The following is a 20,038-nucleotide window of genomic DNA, read 5'->3' as shown; positions in this document are numbered from 1 at the left end:
ACAATTGGCAGGAAAAAGCACACGTCTCCGTACATGTTCTTGCTGTTTTGGGAATGTAGGCCATTTCCTTGTCAATAGTCAACCATTGCCAGAACCACAGCGTCTGATATCACTCATCCGGAATTCATTCACTTGGCATTGTTGAACAAAAACATCGGAGCCTTTGTTAGCATGTCAGTATGCGGAGTAAAACCATGACTTGTTTGATAACTGAGCTTGATTAAGGCAGAGTACAATCTCGTCTGGTATCACATCTCCTGACCTCATTTCTTCATAAGACAAACAGTGTTATAATTAGCGGGAACAAAACAAGTTTTCTGCAGAGATGGCTGGATAAAGTACACGTTTACGTACATTTTCTTGCTGTTTTTGGAATTTCCTTGTGAATAGTCAGTCATGACCAGAACCACAGCGTCTGATATCACCCATCCGGACTACATTCACTTGTCAGTGTTGAACAAAAACATCAAAACCTTTGTGAGCATGTCAGTATGCGGAATAAAACTATGACTTGTATGATGCTGTATATGAGTCGCTTTAAGGCAGAGTACAGTCTGGTACGGTACTTACAAGGAAGAAGAGCTTGATATCATTCATCTTGACCTCATTTCTTCATCAGACAAACAGTATTATAATTAGCCGCAACAAAACAAGTCTCATGCAGAGTTGGCTGTATAAAGTACACCTTTACGTACAGTTTCTTGATGGTTTTGAAATTGTCAATAGTCAATCATTACCACAACCACAGTGTCTGATATCACTCAGCCGGAATTCATGCATTTGTCATTGTTGAACAAAAACATTGAAAGTACTTGAGGCCCCTTAAAATGATCGCCACAGGCCCCAAAATGGACCTAATCTTGGCCATCCAGAACATCAGGTAGAACAAAATGCAGGTAAAGTAGGTCACAGTGTAACCGCAGTGCTACTACTTGTACAGTGGAAGAGATCAGTCAGAACTACAGCCAGGAACTAATATGCCCTGTAAGGTGTGTGCAGTACGAGTCACATACCAAGCATGCATGTCATATTTTAGACCGCAAACCTGACCGTGAAACCCGAAATAACCCAAACAAAAAAAAGTCAAGACAACCGTCTGGGGCCGCCAAACGTTCAAAGACGGAAAGTACCACAGTACACTAGTTGGCTCGGGAAAGAACCCTGCATGTACCTTGTAACATCTTTTGTGCACCTGAGCGTTTCAAAGTATAATTTTTAAGAAAGTAACAGCGGTTGACACTTATGTCATTCAAAGCACAGCTAGACGTATAAAATTCCTTTTAGGAATTGCGTGCTAATGCACAAAAACACGGAGAAACAAACGCACCGACAGCGCCGCTTGTCACGTCACAGCACTCTCCAGCTACGGTTCAAACATGCCCTCTAGTGGTGGACACTTACCATATCCTAGAACTCTCCAGCTACGGTTCAAACATGCCCTCTAGTGGTGGACACTTACCATATCAGTAGCACTCTCCAGCTACGGTTCAAACATCCCCTCTAGTGGTGGACACTTGTCATATCCTAGCACTCTCCAGCTACGGTTCAAACATGCCCTCTAGTGGTGGACACTTACCATATCCTAGAACTCTCCAGCTACGGTTCAAACATGCCCTCTAGTGGTGGACACTTGTCATATCCTAGAACTCTCCAGCTACGGTTCAAACATGCCCTCTAGTGGTGGACACTTGTCATATCCTAGAACTCTCCAGCTACGGTTCAAACATGCCCTCTAGTGGTGGACACTTGTCATATCCTAGAACTCTCCAGCTACGGTTCAAACATGCTCCCTAGTGATGGATTTTATTCTTGTAAAATTACAGCTGTTTTTCCCATTTCTGTTGTTTTTTTTTTCACCAACTACTTTAACATTCTTCTTGGAAATTTTCTTCTTGTAATATTATTATTCCAACAATGTTTTGACTTTATTCCCATCATATTCTAAGTTTTTCCTAAACCTTTTTTTCATTACAACCTTTGTTTTGTTTATTTTAAAAAATACCTTTAAAAAAATTTTTTTAAACTCTATGCTACTAAAATTATATATTTTTTCTCATAACATGTTTATTTATTCTTTATTTTTTCTTGTAAAATTAAAACTTTTTCCTCTTAATATTTTAAATTTATTCTTGTAAAATTACAGCTGTTTTTTCTATTTCTGCTGTTATTTTAACATTTATGACTTTAGTCCCATAATATTATAACTTTTCTGCAACCTAATTGTCCTAAAATCAATTTAGTTTGTTTCTCAAAATAAAAAAAGCAAATGCCCCCTGGGCCTGCTATAGCGGAAGGAATGGAAGGTGTGCCACATAGTGACGTGTAGATGAATCCTTTGTTTATGGCGGTTCATTGGTTCCAGACCCGATCGTGATAAGTGAATTTCTGCCAAGTAGGATTGCTTATTTATGAATGGAATATTTTGGTAGTTAGAGCATAGAAAACCTGTTTACCACCTTGTAAATACACTTTTTAACATTATTAAAGCCCTCTAGGCATGAAATAACACCCCTATAGTCACTTTACACTCCTATTAGCAAATATAGTAGACATAATAAGAGAAAATAAGACATAGAAACCCTGTTTACCACCTTTAAACAGGCTGTTTAACATTATTAGAGCCCTCTAGATATGAAATAACACCCCTACAGTCATGCCATATTACACATATTCTTGGACGGACATCCAGTATAATGCAAGGTAAAAAAAAAAAAAAAAGTGACAAATAATGTTTTACTTTGAATCCGACAAAGAATGTAGATTCCATGTCACACGCAGTAAAAAAACACACATACACACACACACAGTATCGGAAGCACTAATATTAAGATGAAGACAGCTATTTCTCTCCGGTGAGAACTTTGTATTTATCCGCCAGGCGTTGTGGTGCTTTGCCTGAAAGACCTAGCTGTGGGAAGCAGTGCTCCCGAATTATCTACTTCCCAGCATCCTCTGCGAGAAGAATAGGGTGCTATTTTCTGTGTTCCTGAAGAGTACCGGTGTCAGTACAACGAGAATCAATACCGTTGCGCTTTTTCTGTCCCTTGTCTTTCATGGGCCTGTGTTCGGGCTAACGTACACTTTTCCCGGCTCCGTCTTGTGAATCCCATCTCCCTTTGTAGGTGAGTAACTCGGGCGCTAGCTTTTTGGCTAACGCTAGCCAGCAAGGCCACAGAGCTAACGTGAGCTAAGTGCTAACTAGCACACTTGTTAGACGTCCTCATTTGAAGACAGAGGAGCCTTTGTTGCTTCCTATGTTTGATCTGTGCTTGGCTGGGATGGTTAAGTGCACCCCTAAAGGTGGCGTCTGAGGTGTATTTATGTACAGGTTGTCGTCACAGGTTCCTGCCGTCCCTTCACCATGTCGTTCCCACCTCCACTCAACCGCCAGCCGCTGAGCATCCCACAGCTGCCCCCCGGCCTCCCGCCGCCCCAGTTCGCAACCTTCGGCCCAGCTGTCCCACCAGGTAAGCAGGAGGAGTGCGGCCGTGTTTGTTTTTCCGTGTGTAAACAAGCGCACACAAACAAACTGACCGACCAGTGCTGTCCTGCTATCAATCATAGAAGAAGACAACGTTCTTTGTTGCTGGCCGTAGAATATTGAAATATAGCGGCACAAATTGAAGGTGGAACGCAGGGGTGTTCCAAGTGTGGCCCGCAGCTGTTTTTTTTTTTTACAGAATATTTTGTTTATTGGCACGTGGAACATTCTAAAAATAGAATTTGATAAGAAAGCTAAAAGAAGCAAACACCTGCAAACTTTTAAAGCTCAGCAGTAATTATACAATAATATAGAATTAATAATATAAACAAACAAAAAATATTAAGAGAAAAAAGTTTTAATATCATAAGAAAAAGTCATCTTTTTTATGAGATAAAAAATTTTAATAGCACAAATTTGCTGTAATAAAAAAATACTATTTTTTGGGAGGGTGTAGTTGTCGTATTATGAAAAACAAACAAAATGAATAAAGTTGACATTTTTTGGAAAATTACGTTGCAGAAAAGGTTATGTCACCAAAATAAAGTCAAAATATGGGAATAATGTTTTAGTTTGGCGCTGCATTTGGGGGGCAGGCACTTGGTACTGGCACTGTGGTTGGACACACTCTACAACAGAGGTCACTGATCTTTTTGAAACCGAGGGCTACTTCCTGGGTGCTGATTAAGGCAAAGGGCTACCAGTTTGATACACATTTCTGAAATAGCCAATTTGCTCAATTTAACTTTAATTATATGTTATTTTTAATAATTAATGGTATTTAGCTCTGTGAAGACACTGATTGTTAATGATTTCTCACAAAAAATATCAATGATAACAAGACAGGAAATACATTAATATCAATATGCAGCACTTTATTTCTATATCGACCAAGTTCGCGGACATCACTGACACTCTTCTTACCATTGTCGATGCACCCAGTTGAACATGAGAGAGAGTGGAGATTACATCGGTTCCGTACTTCTCGTCTTCAAGCACAGTTTTAGCAATTATTATCATTGCTTCTTTGACAACAGCCCCATCTGAAAATGCCTTCTTTTTCTTAATCAAGAATTGCGTAGCTCTTAATGAGGCTTTGGTTGCTTTCCGGGATCTTTTCACCGGTCTCGTAAAAAAAGATTGCTGTTTACTCAGAGCTGCCTTTGAATCGCTAGCTTTTTGTGCTCGTAGTGCGCTGCCCGGCGGGTAGTTAGCATGGTAGCGTGTGTGGCAACTTGTGAAATGTCTCTCCACATTGTGTCGCTCCGCCTTCGCTACAGTCGCCCCGCAAATGAGACACACGCAGGCTCCTTTCTCAGTGGTAAAAAAAAAACCCTTTACCTCCCATTCATCGTGAAAATGATAGTTTTTCTTTCTTTTTTCTGCCATCTTTTTTGGGGTCAATCATCGTCTTTTTGCTGCTCCACAAACGCTACGTTTTGGGCCTGCGCACAATACTGACCCTTGAACTATAGTAGGTCAGAGTTCATTTATATTAATTACTTTAAAAAAAAAACCCATTCATTAATATATTGTCATTTCCAGTTCGCATGTAAGTGTGATTTAATCAAGAATAGCAAAAATAAAATAAAAATAAAATAAATACGTGATACTGATACGTGTGGTTATTTGAGCTAATTTTAGAACAGGCCTGCCGCTGACTCACGTGGTCCTTGCGGGCGACCTGGTGCCCGTGGGCACCACCTTGGTGACCCCTGCTGTACAAGCTCCCTGGTGTGCCGCCCCAGAGGTCGGTAGAACCAGGATGTAGAGCGGGTGGAGCCACCTGACGTAGCCCAGCAAGGTGCACTATGGTCGGACACGTGGTGTGCCACGCCGGAGGTTGGTAGAAACACGATATAGAGCGGGTGGAGCCACCTAATGTGGCCCAACAAGGCACACTGTGGTCGGACACGCTCTACAAGCGCCCCGGTGTGCTGCCCCAAAGACAAAAGTAGCGGCTTATACACGGGTCGCCTGTTTGGCTTGAAAGAGAGCGACGTCGTGTTTGATCAAATAATAAATGTCTGATGATGATTTTTTTTTTTGGTGTATTTCAGGTACTCCCATGATACCAGTTCACATGGGTGTCGTGACCCCCACTCCCACAGTGAGTCACTGGAGAGCCTCAGCATTAGGTTACATTCATCTCAGTTCAGCGTTAAATGGCCGCTCACATAAACTGTTTGATACTCATTTGCTGAAGTACACGACATGCATCCACTCACCCACGGATTTCTGCGTGGCCGTTTATACTGTGTTGTTGTTTTTGTGTGGCAGGTTCTTGTCCCAACCACAGTCTCTGTTGCACAGAAAGCCATGACCCCAAAGAGGGAGCCCGGCGGCATCCGAGCCCGGGAGGCCGAGGACGGCCCCACCACCACCGTGTTTGTGGGCAACATCTCGGAAAAGGCGTCGGACATGCTGGTCAGGCAGCTGCTGGCCGTGAGTTTTGCCTCATTTTGTTTGTATCACCCCACTTTGGTTTCGCATCAGCAACTCAATTCACATTTTCAATTCATTTTTTTTCCACAATATTTTAACTCTATGGTACTAAAATAAGATTTTCCTTCATGAGTTCCTCATAAAATTCTTCTGTTGTTAGAATACAACATTTTTCTCTTAATATTTTTGACTTTATTCTCTTCATATAATGAGCTGTTTTCTCCAAATATTTCAGCTTTCTTCTTCTATAATCTTGCTCAATTTTCTCCTCATAATATTATGACTTTTTCCCCAAACTTGTTCTCCAAAAATTACAACTTTATTTTGTATTACGGGAATAAAGTCATGAATACCAGAAAAAATGTACAAAAATTGAAAGTTTAAATGGGGGGAGGGGGGCAAAAACTGGAAAAAAACCCAGCTGTAATTTTACAAGAGAAAAAAAAGTCAGAATCAAATGACAAAAAAGTCACAATTGTACAATTATAAATTGTATTACAATTATAAACTGGTAATATGATGCGTACAAATAATGTCAATTTATACAGCATAGAGTTGAAATATTCAAGATTTTTTTAAAGCGTAATATTGTGAGAAACAACAAAGTTGTAATTTTTGGAAAATTAGGTTGCAGAAAAGGTTATATTACAGAAATAAAGTTACAATTTTTTTTGAAGAAAATTTCCAGTAAGGAAGTTGAAACATTTGTAAAATTTTAAAGCAACAGCAGAAATGGAAAACACTGCAGACATTTTATGAGAATATACGAAATGAGAATATACGTCAATATACGAAGAGAAGTCGTACTCCAACGAGAAATAAGGTCGCATTTTTACGAGAATAAACTTGTCATATAATGAGGAAAAATAACGTCATTTTGATGGGTTTTTTTTTAAGACATAATATTAAGAGAAACAAACAAAAAGATTTAAGTTGTGATTTATGGAAAATTAGGTTGGGGAAAAGTTACAGTGTTCTCCACTGGGCATTTCTGTGTGGAGTTTGCATGTTCTCCCCGTGTGTGCGCTCGTGGGTTTCCTCCCACATTCCAAAAACATGCATGTTAGCTTCATTGGAGACTCTAAATGGTCCATAGGTATGAATGTGAGTGTTTGTCTGTATGTGCCCTGCCATTGGCTGGACACCAGTCCAGGGTGTACCCCCGCCTCTAACCCAAAGTCAGCTGGGATAGGTGCCAGCATACCCCTGCGACCTTAAAATGAAAATGGATGGATGGATGATGGAGTATTAGGGCCACATTGGAAAAAAACAAAAATCTGAGATTTCGAGAATAAAGTTGTAAATTTACCAGGAAAGAAAAAAGTCATCACCTTTTCCTAAGGCCAGAGGTCACACAAGTACTCGTCTCTTCATACAGTAGCCGTCTCAGTTGTTTGTTTTGTTTGTCTCTGTTACTAATGTTAGAACAAAGTTGTACATTTACGAGAAAAAAGAGGTAACTTTATGTCACAGGCATTGCCTGAGACAACTATGAAAAAAGGGGGACTTATGTGACCTTTGGCCTTGGGCATGTGGAGGGGGCGGGGTAAGGAAGGCGGAAGTGAGAAGGTGCTAATGTCTTTGTGCTCAACTGCTGTGTTTTGCTGCCACGTTATAAATAAAAGCTTGCCTGAAGCAAGAGGAACGTTTCCTTCCTTCCTGAACAGCTATGCTCTATTTTCCCTCCGACACATATGACACCTCGAATAACCACCTTACTCTCGTAAATGTAACACTTTATTCTCGTAATGTTGCAACTTTTTTTTTCTCATACGTTTACAAGACTAAAGTGGTAAATTTATTCTTGTATATTCACCACATTTTCCTCATACATTTGTGACTTTTTTCTTTCTCGTAAGTATACAACTTTTTTTTCCTCATAACATTACGACTTTATTCTTGTAAATTCACAGCTTTTTTTCTCAAATGTATGACTTTATTCACGTAAATTGAAAGCTTTTTTTTCTCATAAATGTATGACTTTATTCACGTAAATTGAAAGCTTTTTTTTCTCATAAATGTATGACTTTATTCACGTAAATTGAAAGCTTTTTTTTCTCATAAATGTATGACTTTATTCACGTAAATTGAAAGCTTTTTTTTCTCATAAATGTATGACTTTATTCACGTAAATTGAAAGCTTTTTTTTCTCATAAATGTATGACTTTATTCACGTAAATTGAAAGCTTTTTTTTCTCATAAATTTATGACTTTATTCACGTAAATTGATAACTTTTTTTCATAAATTTGACTTTATTCATGTAAATTGATAGCTTTTTTTCATAAATTTATGACTTTATTCACGTAAATTGACAACATTTATTCTCATAAATTTACAACTTTTTTCCTCGTAAATATGCGACTTTCTCCTCAACTTTTTTCTCAAATTTATGACTTTATTCTAGTAAATATTCTATTAAATTCACAGCTTTTTTTCCTCATAACATTTATTCTCATAAATTTACAACTTCTTTAAATATACAACTTTTTTTTCATAACATAATGACTTTATTCTCGTAAAAGATTAACAGTAATAACAGAATTACAACTTTTTTCTCGTAAATTGACAACTTTTCTCATAGATTTGACTTTATTCTCATAAATTTACAACTTTTTTTCTTCGCAAATATACAACCTTTTTCCTCGTAAATTTACGACTTTATTCTCGTAAATCGACAACTTTTTTTCTCATAAATTTACAACTTCTACTTGGAAACATACAGCTTTTTTTTCCTCGTAATATTCCGACTTTATTCTCATATTACAACTTTTTTTTCTCGTAAGTGTACGAGAATAAAGTTGTAAATTTGCGACATTTTACACATAAATGTGACACTATTGTTGTAAATTCAAAACTTTTTTCTCAAATTTGTGACTATTCTCGTAAATTCACAACTTTAGTCTCATAAATGTGTGACTTTTTTCCTCGTAATTATGCAACTTTTTATCAGAAATGTAAACTTTATTCACAACTTTTTTTCTCATAATTTGACCTTATTCGTGTAAATTGACAACTTCATTCCCATAAATGTACAATTTTTTTCCGCATAAATATACGACTTTTTTTCTCCTAATATTACGTCTTTATTCTCGTGAATTTACAACATTAGTCTCGAAATCTCAGATTATTATTTTTTCCCATGTTGCCCTAAAACTCTGTCGTACCAGAAGAAAATGTACAAAAGGAGAGTTGAAATTGTTGGAAAAAGAAAAAAAGATGCATCCTTTGCTTTTTCTGTATGTGGGCCTCGCTGGAGGATAAGATTTGATGTAAGAATTTCTGATAGCATCAAGTTCTAGAGGACGTCATGTTGTGACGTGATGTCAAATGTGAAACAAAAGAAAGGATCACGTCCTTCCTGTCTTTGTTCCTTCCAGAAATGTGGCATTGTTCTAAGCTGGAAGAGAGTGCAAGGTGCCTCTGGGAAACTTCAAGGTAAAAAATCACAGCAGACTTCTTCAATCCTCAATAGCGTTTAACATGTTGCTCTTTTAGCAGTAAGACAAGTATCCAGACTGTCCTGCTTGAACTCCCAAGGTGACATGCTCATTCTTGTGCTTCTTCTTCTGCAAGCATTTGGCTTCTGCGAGTACAAGGAGCCGGAATCCACACTGCGAGCCCTGCGACTGCTGCATGAGTTGCTCTTAGGCGACAAGAAACTGCTGGTCAAAGTAGACGCGAAGACAGAGGCGCAGCTAGAAGAGTGGAAGGCCAAGAAGAAGAGCGCCAATGGCGTACGTGAGCCCGCTATGACGTATACTCCAGACCTGCGGTCCAAAAAAACCCAAACTTTTTTCCCTGTCGGTCGTACCAGGGAGCAAGCGGTGACTCCAAGGACGAAGACGAGGTTCTGGACGAGGAGACGGTGCATCGGGACCAGGCCGCAAAGGGGGCGATCGAGGTCCTCATCAGAGAATACTCCAGCGAGCTCAGCTCGTCCTCGCAGGACACTGACGCTCAGTCCCGCAAGAAGAGGCGAGACAAGAAAGAGGAGGTATCGGCCGCCTCAGCACAAGAACGTGTCACCGTCTCGACAGTCACACGCGCTCTCTCTTCCCGTCTGGGTGCGACGATTTACTAACACGGCACAGTGTGGACACACGCTTTTTTCCAACCCGCCAAAAAAACCGTTTGTGTGCACAGAGCCTTGGTGGCCTAATAAAGTCATCATTTTATGAGAGGAAGATTTACCAGACCAAAGTTGGAATATTTGGACAATTTCTAAAAAGCAACATCAGAAACGGAGAAATAAAAAAAAAGAGAATACCTGTAATGTTGGAGAAAAAGATTATACATCACAGGAGTGAAGTCAAAATTTTAGGGGCAAAAAGTCATAATTTTATGTGAACAACGTTTACAAGAAGGAAGTTGAAATAATTTTTGAAAAAGCAACAGCAGAAGTTAAATAAAGCGTCAATAAATAAAGTCGATATATGAAGCAGAAAGTTGTATTATAACGAGAAAAAAAGTCCCAATTTTATGAGAATAAACTGCTAACATTTGGCAAAATAACGTCATTTTTGTATAAATATTAAAGGAAGAAAGATATCATAATATTATGAGAAAGCATAAAACAAGGAATGAAGTTGTAATGTTTCGAAAATGAGGTTCCAGAAAAACGTATAATATTAGAGGAATAAAGTCAAAATATGTGAAAGAAGTCATAGTTTCATGAGAACATTTAGAAAAACAAAGTTTAAATATTTAGATTAAAAATTTAAAAATAAACAGCAAATTTATGAGAATAAAGTCAGTATATTAAGGGAAAATGAGAAAAAACGTTGCAATTTTATGAGAATAAACTTGTATTGAGGATGAATAACGTCACTTATGAACATAGAGTTGAAATGTTCAAGGGAAAAGAAGTCATTTTTTGTTGCCAGGATGACATTGCCGCCATGGAACTGGAGGACGACAAGAGAGACCTGATTTCCAGAGAGATCAGTAAATTCCGGGACACACACAAGGTGATGTATGCAAATGCCATTTGTTATTCCCTACTTTTCAAATACCGCTCTTGTATCTTCATTCCTCCCGTTCGCCGAGTCTTCGAGGACGAGGACATCGAGCCTGAACGGGCGGTATTACGTGCCTCCATTGTTGAAGCGTTTCTACTGAGGGTTTCAGTGCTTTGCACCTTACCTCTAAGGGAGAGCCCAGCCACCCTACAGAGAAAACTCATTTCGGCCACTTGTACCTTTTGGTCACTACCCGAAGCTCACAGCCATACTGTAGGTCAGTGCGTTCTGGGTTTCTCGAAAACTGCTTCCGGAGTAGGAAAATCTGATATACTTCCGACTGTGTCAGTCGACGTTCCCTAAAGTGGTTAAGCTGGCAACACTGATCCCTCCTGCCACGTCTTCTTCTTCTCTGGCAGACCAGGTGCTTATGAGGTGTGTCAAGAAGCAGAGTTACAATGCTATGGACAGATCGACAAGCTTCATTTGCATTCACATTCCTATTATAATGTTTGGCCATGCTTGGAAATGACGCTTTCCACCGGGGATGCAAAAATAAATCGATACCAATATCTTTTAACTTTAGTTTGTGCACACCTGGAGGTAGGAAGGACTGGAACGGAACAAATTAGGATTTGATTGATTTGTCCTAAACAAATATCATGACATTATGACAACCACATCACTACAATCAGGAGAACTAGAGCATAGAGGGGGAGGGAGCCACCTGCTGTGGCCCAGCAAGGTGCACTGTATTCGGGCACACGTTCTGAGCAGCCGGTGTGACGCCACGGAGGTCTCTGGCAAACCTTTTGCACTTTTCAAACTTTTTCAAGGGACACAAGCCTCAAGCGTAGGTTTTTTGTGTTCCCCCCACCCTCATGGCGGAGCATGTAGTACAACTGGCACGTAAAATGTCTTTCTCTGAAACAGTGAATGTTTGTTTACAAGTGAGCTCGGGGGAAGTTACGACAGGCCGTTAAGATCACAGGTAGGAAAAAAAAGGAGCACTTGATTTGCTCACCCACACAGTATGTAATCTCTCTTCACTGCAGCGTTTTTTTAAATTGTCGGTGATCTGATTTATTGGTGTGACGTCATAATTGCCTCCCATCGGCCCGACAATTATCCTGCACCCCTACTTTCAACCCAACTGACATCCTAGCAAGTGTTTGCATCCTGTGGGATGACATTTCTTCATATACCCACACAGAAATTGGAGGAGGAGAAAGGCAAGAAAGAGAAGGAGCGCCAGGATCTGGAGAAGGACCGCAAGGACAAGGACCGCGAGCGCGAGCGCGAGAGGGAGCGCCGCGACCGCGAGAAGGAGAAGGAACGTGAGCGGGACAAAGAGCGCGAGCGGGACCGGGAGCGTGAGCGAGACAGGGAGAGGGAACGGGAACGTGAGCGGGAGCGAGACCGCGAACGGGAGAGGACGAGGGAGCGAGAGCGGGAGAAGAGCCGAGACATCAGCCAAGGACGAAGTCACTCCAGGTACGTGAAAAGTCTGATTGACTGTTGGCGCTCTACACACCATATGGGGATGTGACTTTTTCATGATGTGTATGAGCGCCAACCATGATGAAAGTCCATCCTCTCCCTCACTTGTTTGACTTGCTTGATACCACATGATACCACCACAGGAAAAAGCTGGAATCAAATGAGAAAAAGTCGTAATATTATGAGGGGCAAAAAAAAGAAAGTTGAAATATTAAAGAGAAAAAGCTATTGTTTTTAAATCATCATATTATGACAAACAGTCACAACAAAATTAAGTTGTAATTTGTGGAAAATCAGGTCGGGGCAGGGGTGAAAGTAAAAATATGAAAGTCATAATTCTGAGAAAAACATTTGCAAAAAAAAAAAAGTTCAGATAGCTGTGAAAAAGAGTAGAAATGAAAAGACAGCTGTGATTTTACGAGAATAAAGTCCAAATATTTACAGAAAAAGTCGTGTTCTAACGAGAAGAAAAGTCAAAATTTTTACAAGTTTTTAAGGTTGTGTCGTAGTAATCAAATAATATAAAATATAATAGAAATAATATAAAAATATAATAGTAAAGTAATAAACGCATACTATTACGAGAAGAAAATTTAGGAAGATTTAAGTTGCAGTATGTGGAGAATTAGAAAAAAAACCCCAGCAAAAATGCGAAACCTCAAGCAGAGAGCGAAGTTGATATTAATAATAGCTTTTTCACATACTGTAAAGCACCGTGTATAAACCGCACCCGTGTATTAACCGCACCCCCATTTTCAGGCTCACAGCGGGGAAAAAATGTTTAGTTCATAAATGCAAAATGTTTAGTTCATAAATCATCTCAAATCAACATGCGTAAAGGTACTACTTGTAAGCAATTTCAAAAAGAAGAAGAAAGGAGAAATCTGCCGTCCATCAATTCATCTGCAATAGAATTCATGTAAGAAAAGTTTGCCGTCAACTTGCCGATGATGTCCGCTCTCCAACGCCGGATGACTGACTCGTCCACACCGTGCTGCCATCCTGCTGCCCGGTTCCCAAACTCTTCTGCATACCGGCAGACGGAGAGTTTGAACGCTGCGGTGAAAGATCGTCATGGCATTTTGAGAGGGTACAGGCCCGGTCACACCGCCCGAACTTTGCTGTAGCGTCCCTTGAACGGTAGGAAGTGGGGGCCGAATTTCGACAACGCTCGTCACCGCGCACAAAGTGAGGAAAAAAAAAAAGAAAACACGGCGTTGCTTTAGCCTTGATTTAATGGTAGCGAACGTTGGTTTAGCGGTGACGCAAGCGGTGATAGAGCGGCGTTCTGCGCATGCGGATCAGTTATCCATGTATTGTACAGAACACATAACGCTGCATTGCTTCAGTGTGAATTTGAATAAACTCCAACCTTGTATTGTATTTTACATCATCTGCAATGTTTTAATGGAAGCTTAGGTTAGCTTCAGTGTATATAGAGATCGTTTTACTGTGTGAAAATAAAGTCAGCCGTCAGATAAGTTAGAAAGAAGTTGCATACACAAGCATTTTCAGCAACTGTACAGCAGAGGGCGCTAAAGTCAAAGCAACTGTCTGACCCACAGACGACTATTCTAAAATGCGCTTCTGGTCAATTTCTCCCCCGTACGGAGTCTGGTCACAGACCCGTCATCGTGTATAAATCGCACCCCGGTTTTTTGCTTCTTACCAGTGGGGAAAAAAAGTGCGGTTTATACACGGTGATTTACGGTATATCACAATGCTGAGATTCTTGAAATATATGCAACGTAAATAATAAATCAGGGTGTCCAAAGTGCGGCCCAGGGGCCATTTGAGGACTGCGGTGCCTTCTAATAATATTATTTCACAAGAAAACTAAAACAAACAGCAAAAATTGAAAATATTGCAGCAACTTTTCAAGAATAAATTCAAAATAAATAAAAAGTCATGATTTTACGAGAATAAGGACGTAATATTATGAGGAAATTTTTGTAGCATAAAAAAAAAAGTGTTATTTTTCTTTAACGTTCCAATTTTAGGAAACTTGGGTTGGGTAAAAGTTAGAATATTGTGATAATAAAATGAAAATAAAGACATATTTAATGTTGCTACAAGAAGTTGAAATACCCTCACAGATAACACAAAGATGAGATGCACGCTAAAATAATGTAATAAATAAAAAGTAATAATTTTAAATAATTCATTTTAAATCTAAAAAAATGTGTTTGTATATTTACATGGGTTGTTTTACAAAATGTAAAAGTGGCCCCCACGTCGTTGGATTTTTTTTTTTTCTTTTAGTATGCGGCCCATGGTGGGAAAAAGTTTGACGTGTCGGTGACACACACAGCTCATGAGCATGAAAGCTATACACACAGGAGGGCTTACTAACTCGTTCAATCCCAAAGACGTACGTTTTTATAAACCTGGATGCCCGATCCCAAAGACATATTTACATGTCTTTTTTTGCGCGAGAGGCAAAAAGAGGTGATGGTGCATCTGCAGACTAAAAGAAGTCACTTTTCGAGCAGTTTTAAGCCATAAAAACAGCCACAAAGGTGGCAGAAGTGCGTTTGATAAGCGCTTGGCTTGGATCTTGCATGTAAAATCACACTCAACAGCAAGGAGGAAGTGGAAGAACATGGAGGAGTGTAGCGTGCAGAAGGTTATGTGTTGTAGAGAAACTTTAACGCGTGCGCACACACACAGTTTAGTTCCAAATGTGAAAGTTGTAAGTAGTTCATGGCGTAAATAAGTTCTTATTTTGATGTCAAACAAGCCTTTTTTGTGTTGTTTATGTTGTGGTATAGTTGTTTGGATATTTGAGCTGTCAAAAAAGCAAAAAAAAAAAAAAAAAAAGTCCCAAAGTGAAAGTTATGCTTGAAATGTATCTTTTTTTTTTGTTGGGAACTGATATTTTCCTGAAACTTAGCTATGTTCTACTGCTGATTACTAAGGAACGGAAAAAGGTAGAGAAAAACTTTTATTTTTTGATGAGAGGCAGGAGTCTAATCTTTGTTTTGGTAGGTTCCGTGATTATATAGCCATGGAACACAATTCTGTGTGACTTGAAAGAATAGTCAATCAGATCAGATGGGATTGAATGAGCTGCAAACACTTTGTAACGGTCCAGTACACTCTTGTGGCACTTCGGCCACTTCCTTAAATTGGCACAACGTAGCATTATATTAACAGGAGGCCTTTTGAAACGTGTGCAGAGAAAGGACCAGGGAGGACAAAAAGCGAGACCGCGACGAGGACGAAGAGGACGTGTACGAGCGCCGGAGACTGGAGAGGAGACTCCGAGACAAGGAGGCCGCCTACCAGGAGGTTCTTGTTGTTATAGCCGACCAAAAAAAAACACACAAAAAGTGCATGTCTTGTTGAAAAGACTTGTTTGGCTGAAGTTACTTTCTCCCGTGTCAAGCGCCTGAAGAACTGGGAGATGCGTGAGAGGAAGAAGTCGCGGGACTACAGCAAGGATGCGGAGCGGGAAGAGGAGCGCTGTCGTGAAACGGTAAACAAAGAAGTGTTCATGGTTTCACGCCAGGGGTGTCCAAACTTTGCCCTCTCGTGAGGGACTTTTGCACTTTGATATTTTGTGAAGGTGTGCTTTATTTTTTTCAATTTTCATTATTCACTATTGAAATATACTGTTAATATTTAGTGCTGGACGATAATTATCGGTTCCATATGAGGGAATTGTGACATATGGATAAATCCGATAACCGATCATTTAAAAAGAAAAATAAAAAAAAACGCTCCAATGAGGCGAGATTACCCGTACTGTGCGGGTGAGAAAGTCAAGCGCTCCTTTTTTCTCCTGCCTTTGACGTCAACGGCCTGTGGTAACTTCCTCTGAGCTCACTTGTAAACAAACTTTCACAGGAAGGCATTTTGCGTGATAGTTGCACCAAATGCTCCACGGTGAGGGGCAAAAAAAACCATCGAGCACACAAAAAAACTTCATCAGCCACCTGAAACGCCAGCGCTGCGGCGCTTGAACAGCGCAAAAGGTTTGCCATAGACTTCCATGGCGTTGCACCGGCTGCTCGGAGCATTTGCCCGAATACAGTGCACCTTGCTGGGCCACAGCAGGTGGCTCCCTCCCCCTCTATACCCTGGTTCTCCTGATAGTAATGATGTGGTAGTAGTCATGTCATGATATCTCATTAGGACAAATCAACAAATCCTGCAGTAATTCGTTCTTCCTTCCAGGTGTGCACAAACTACACTTACATCTAAAAGTTACGGTTAACGGTACCATATCAGTTGTGAGAAGCAGAAAGTAATCTGTATCAGTATCGTTTTAAAAAAAGGATATCGTATACTAATAAGACTTTATTCTCAATTTTCCCCGTAACTTTTTTTTTCCAAACTACAAATTTGTCAAATATTTCAACTTTCTTCTCGTAAATGTTTTTCTCTGAATTATGACTCTCATAACATTACAAAATGACAACTTCATTTGTTGTTTTGTTTGTTTCTCATAATATTACATCTTTTAAGAGCAAGGTTTAAGGTGTACAAAACTGTGGTTAGACCAGCGATGTTGTTTGGTCTAGAGACAGTGTCAACGAGGAAAAGACAGGAGACAGAGCTGGAGGTAGCAGAGTTGAAGATGCTGAGGTTCTTTCTGGGAGGGACCAGGAAGGATAGGATCAGGAATGAGTACATCAGAGGACAGCACATGTTAGAGGTTTTGGAGATAAAGCCAGAGAGGCCAGACTGAGATGGTTTGGACATGTCCAGAGGAGAGATAGGGAATATATACTGTAGGTAGAAGGATGCTGAGTTTGGAAGTGCCAGGCAGGAGGCCTAGAGGAAGACCAAAGAGGAGGTTTATGGATGTAGTGAAAGAGGACATGAAGGTAGTCGGTGTGAGAGAAGAGGATGCAGAAGACAGGGTTAGATGGAGGCAATTGATTGGCTCTGGCAACCCCTGAAGGGAAAAGCCCAAAGGAAAAGAAGAAGAAGAAGAAAAGCAACATATATATTCTTTTAATAAAATGTAAGCTTTATGCTACTAAAATGATATTGTTGAATTTCCTCACATTACGTTATTTGCATGAAATTAAAACTTTTTTCTCAATATTTTCACTTTATTCTTGCAAAATTACTGTTTTTTTAATTTTTAGTTTTCTTGTTAAATTATGCTTTTAGACTGTGCCGTGGGCCAATAAAAAAACAGGGCCATTTGCCATTTTCCACGGGCCATTTGCAGCCCGTGGCCCCCACTTCGGACACCCCTGTACTACACTGTCCAATACCAAGGGTCTACAAGAGGGCTTGGCGCCCCCTATGGTCGTTGATGATCCATGGATGTACTGGAGCAGCGCTAATGTTGATTTGACAGCACCTCATGATTGGAACCTGATAGTTGTGTTGGACATTCACCCAGTGGGATACACTATATTGGTCCACGAGCCTTAAATTGTCGTTTCTCTTCTCAGATGAAAGAAGCCAAAAGACTGAAAGAATTCCTGGAGGACTATGACGACGAGCGAGATGATCCCAAGTACTACAGGTGACCACCTCGGTGTCTCTTGCGATCTTCGACCTACTGGGAGTTTCCTCCCTTTGTCATCTTCGGTCTCATGTCCTCCCAACAGGGGCAGCGCCCTGCAGAAGCGACTCCGTGACCGAGAAAAGGAATCGGAAATGGACGAGCGAGACCGAAAGAGGGAAAAGGAGGAGCTGGAGGAGATCCGACAGAGGCTTCTGGCTGAGGGTCACCCAGACCCTGACGCAGAGCTGCAGAGGGTGAGTCCGGCGGGGGGCGTGCGGTGTCTCGTTTTAAGCGAGAGCCACGCTAAGCTCCTCCCCTTCCTGTGTGGCCTGCAGATGGAGGAGGAGGCAGAGCGCAGACGGAAGCCGCCTCTGAAGCTGGAGCCTGAGGTGAAAGTCAAGCCAGAGAAGTCCCACCGGGATCGGGAGAAAAGAGGATCGGCGAAGCCCGTGGAGCCGGCGCCAGCGCCCCAAGAGCGGCAGCACCACTTGGACGAGGAGGTAGCGGAGAGGCGACGGCCGGAGGAGGAGGAAGAGATGGAGGAGGAACAGAATGCCGCCCACAATGGTGGGGATTCGCCAGAGGCTAAGCTGCTCCTCAAACCCCTCATGCGACCAATCAATACCGCTCCCTCTGTGTCCTCTGCCAGCGGGAATGCCACCCCAAACACACCTGGCAACGACTCCCCCCGCGGCATCATCATTCCAGGCGAGAACACGCCTGAGGTGCAACCTCTCGAGGAGCACCGGCCCAAGATAGGCCTTAGTCTGAAACTGAGTGGGTACCCGCAGCGCAGCACCCATCCAGACGAGTATAAAACATCTCAACACCTTCTTCTTCTTCTTCTTCTGCTGCTGCTCCTCCTCCAGGTTCTACAAACAGCCCTAGCCAGCTCAATGCTGTCAAGCGCAAGAAACTGGCCGCCGTGGAGAGTGTTTTCAACAAGTTTGACGAGGAGGAGGCCGACGAGCAGCCTCGCAAGAGGAAGCTCGTCCCCCTCGACTACGGCGACGACGACAAGAACCTGGGGCTGGACGGGGCGGAGATCTCGGCAGCCAAAGGCGGCGCCAACACGGAGGAGAAGCGCAAGAACATCAGGAGCCTTATCGAGAAGATCCCCACCGCCAGGCCGGAGCTCTTCTCCTACCCCCTGGACTGGTCCATGGTAGACTCGGTAAAAAGACGCATGACAAAGATCCGTTTGTAACGAGGCGTTATCGATAATCAGTGTGTTGTCATCGCTACAGACGCTGATGGATCGGCGTATTAAACCGTGGATCAATAAGAAGATCATTGAATACATTGGTGAAGAGGAAGCCACGCTGGTGGAGTTCGTTTGTTCAAAGGTTTGATTCTGTGTCCTTTTTCCCCAGACGTCCAGTCGTGCTGCACACACAACAAAAATCCAAAACCCAATCCTGATTGACACTAACATGCCATCTCATTTCGAATGAAGACGATTTATTATCATTATTTTTTAAACATAACGAGCTGCTTCACAAACGTCGCCATTTAACTCAGACTTGCGCTGCCGGGCCGAAGTGCCTGCGCTTCCCTGGGTGTACCAGCTGATGTCTGATGCCACCAGCGAGGAGGGATGCGTGCCAAAACTCTGTATCGTAATGGCACAGGTGCCCATGTAAACGGTAGTAACCGGATCCAAACACTAAGTACTGTATATTCCGGACTATAAGGCCCCTATCAACACTGAAACATTCCTGGGATTTTTTTTTTTTTAAATTGCGACATTCTATGTCTTATGTGTCTTTCTTTTTATTATGTCTACTATATTGGGTAATAGGAGTGTGAAGGTGACTATAGGGGTGTTATTTCATGTCTAGAGGGCTCTAATCATGTTAAAATGCGTATTTAGAAGGTGGTAAACAGGTTTTCTATGTCATGTCTTATTTTCTCTTATGTCTACTATATTGAATAACAGGAGAGTCAAGGTGACTATAGTGGTGTTATTTCATGTCTACGGGGATCTAATCATGTTACAAAGCAGATCTTGAAGATTGTAAACAGGTTTTCTGCATCCTATGTTTTACTTTCTATTAATATGTCTACTATACATGATTAGAGCCCTCTAGACATGAAATAACACCCCTATAGTCACCTTTACACTCCTATTACCCAATATAGTAGACATAACAAGAGAAAATAAGACATAGGAAACCTGTTTA

General features: G+C 41.2%; 1 protein-coding gene across 3 annotated transcripts in view; it reads left to right on the top strand.

Moving 5' to 3' along the window:
- Positions 1 to 2,950: 2,950 nt before the first annotated feature.
- The window catches only part of rbm25a (RNA binding motif protein 25a), a 20,330-nt gene continuing 3,242 nt past the window's right edge, over positions 2,951 to 20,038 (top strand). Inside the window, exons 1-16 of one of the 3 annotated variants that reach the window (XM_054797192.1) lie at positions 2,951 to 3,122; positions 3,342 to 3,467; positions 5,542 to 5,591; positions 5,795 to 5,926; positions 9,305 to 9,362; positions 9,501 to 9,661; positions 9,742 to 9,921; positions 10,811 to 10,894; positions 12,099 to 12,379; positions 15,565 to 15,676; positions 15,774 to 15,863; positions 17,800 to 17,873; positions 17,959 to 18,109; positions 18,191 to 18,632; positions 18,725 to 19,029; positions 19,103 to 19,201. In XM_054797192.1, coding sequence (XP_054653167.1) covers positions 3,362 to 3,467; positions 5,542 to 5,591; positions 5,795 to 5,926; positions 9,305 to 9,362; positions 9,501 to 9,661; positions 9,742 to 9,921; positions 10,811 to 10,894; positions 12,099 to 12,379; positions 15,565 to 15,676; positions 15,774 to 15,863; positions 17,800 to 17,873; positions 17,959 to 18,109; positions 18,191 to 18,632; positions 18,725 to 19,029; positions 19,103 to 19,201 — 2,325 coding nt within the window. In that variant the 5' untranslated portion in view covers positions 2,951 to 3,122; positions 3,342 to 3,361. Of the gene's footprint in view, positions 3,123 to 3,341; positions 3,468 to 5,541; positions 5,592 to 5,761; positions 5,927 to 9,304; positions 9,363 to 9,500; positions 9,662 to 9,741; positions 9,922 to 10,810; positions 10,895 to 12,098; positions 12,380 to 15,564; positions 15,677 to 15,773; positions 15,864 to 17,799; positions 17,874 to 17,958; positions 18,110 to 18,190; positions 18,633 to 18,724; positions 19,030 to 19,102; positions 19,202 to 20,038 lie in introns of those variants that run through there. The other 2 variants (XM_054797191.1, XM_054797193.1) reach the window with 2 other exon arrangements.

Source organism: Dunckerocampus dactyliophorus, chromosome 13, assembly GCF_027744805.1.
Source record: "Dunckerocampus dactyliophorus isolate RoL2022-P2 chromosome 13, RoL_Ddac_1.1, whole genome shotgun sequence".
In the NCBI taxonomy this organism is placed as follows: Eukaryota; Metazoa; Chordata; class Actinopteri; order Syngnathiformes; family Syngnathidae; genus Dunckerocampus; species Dunckerocampus dactyliophorus.
The sequence above is the reverse complement of the archived record's forward strand: the minus strand, read 5'-3'. Positions and strand labels throughout refer to the sequence as shown.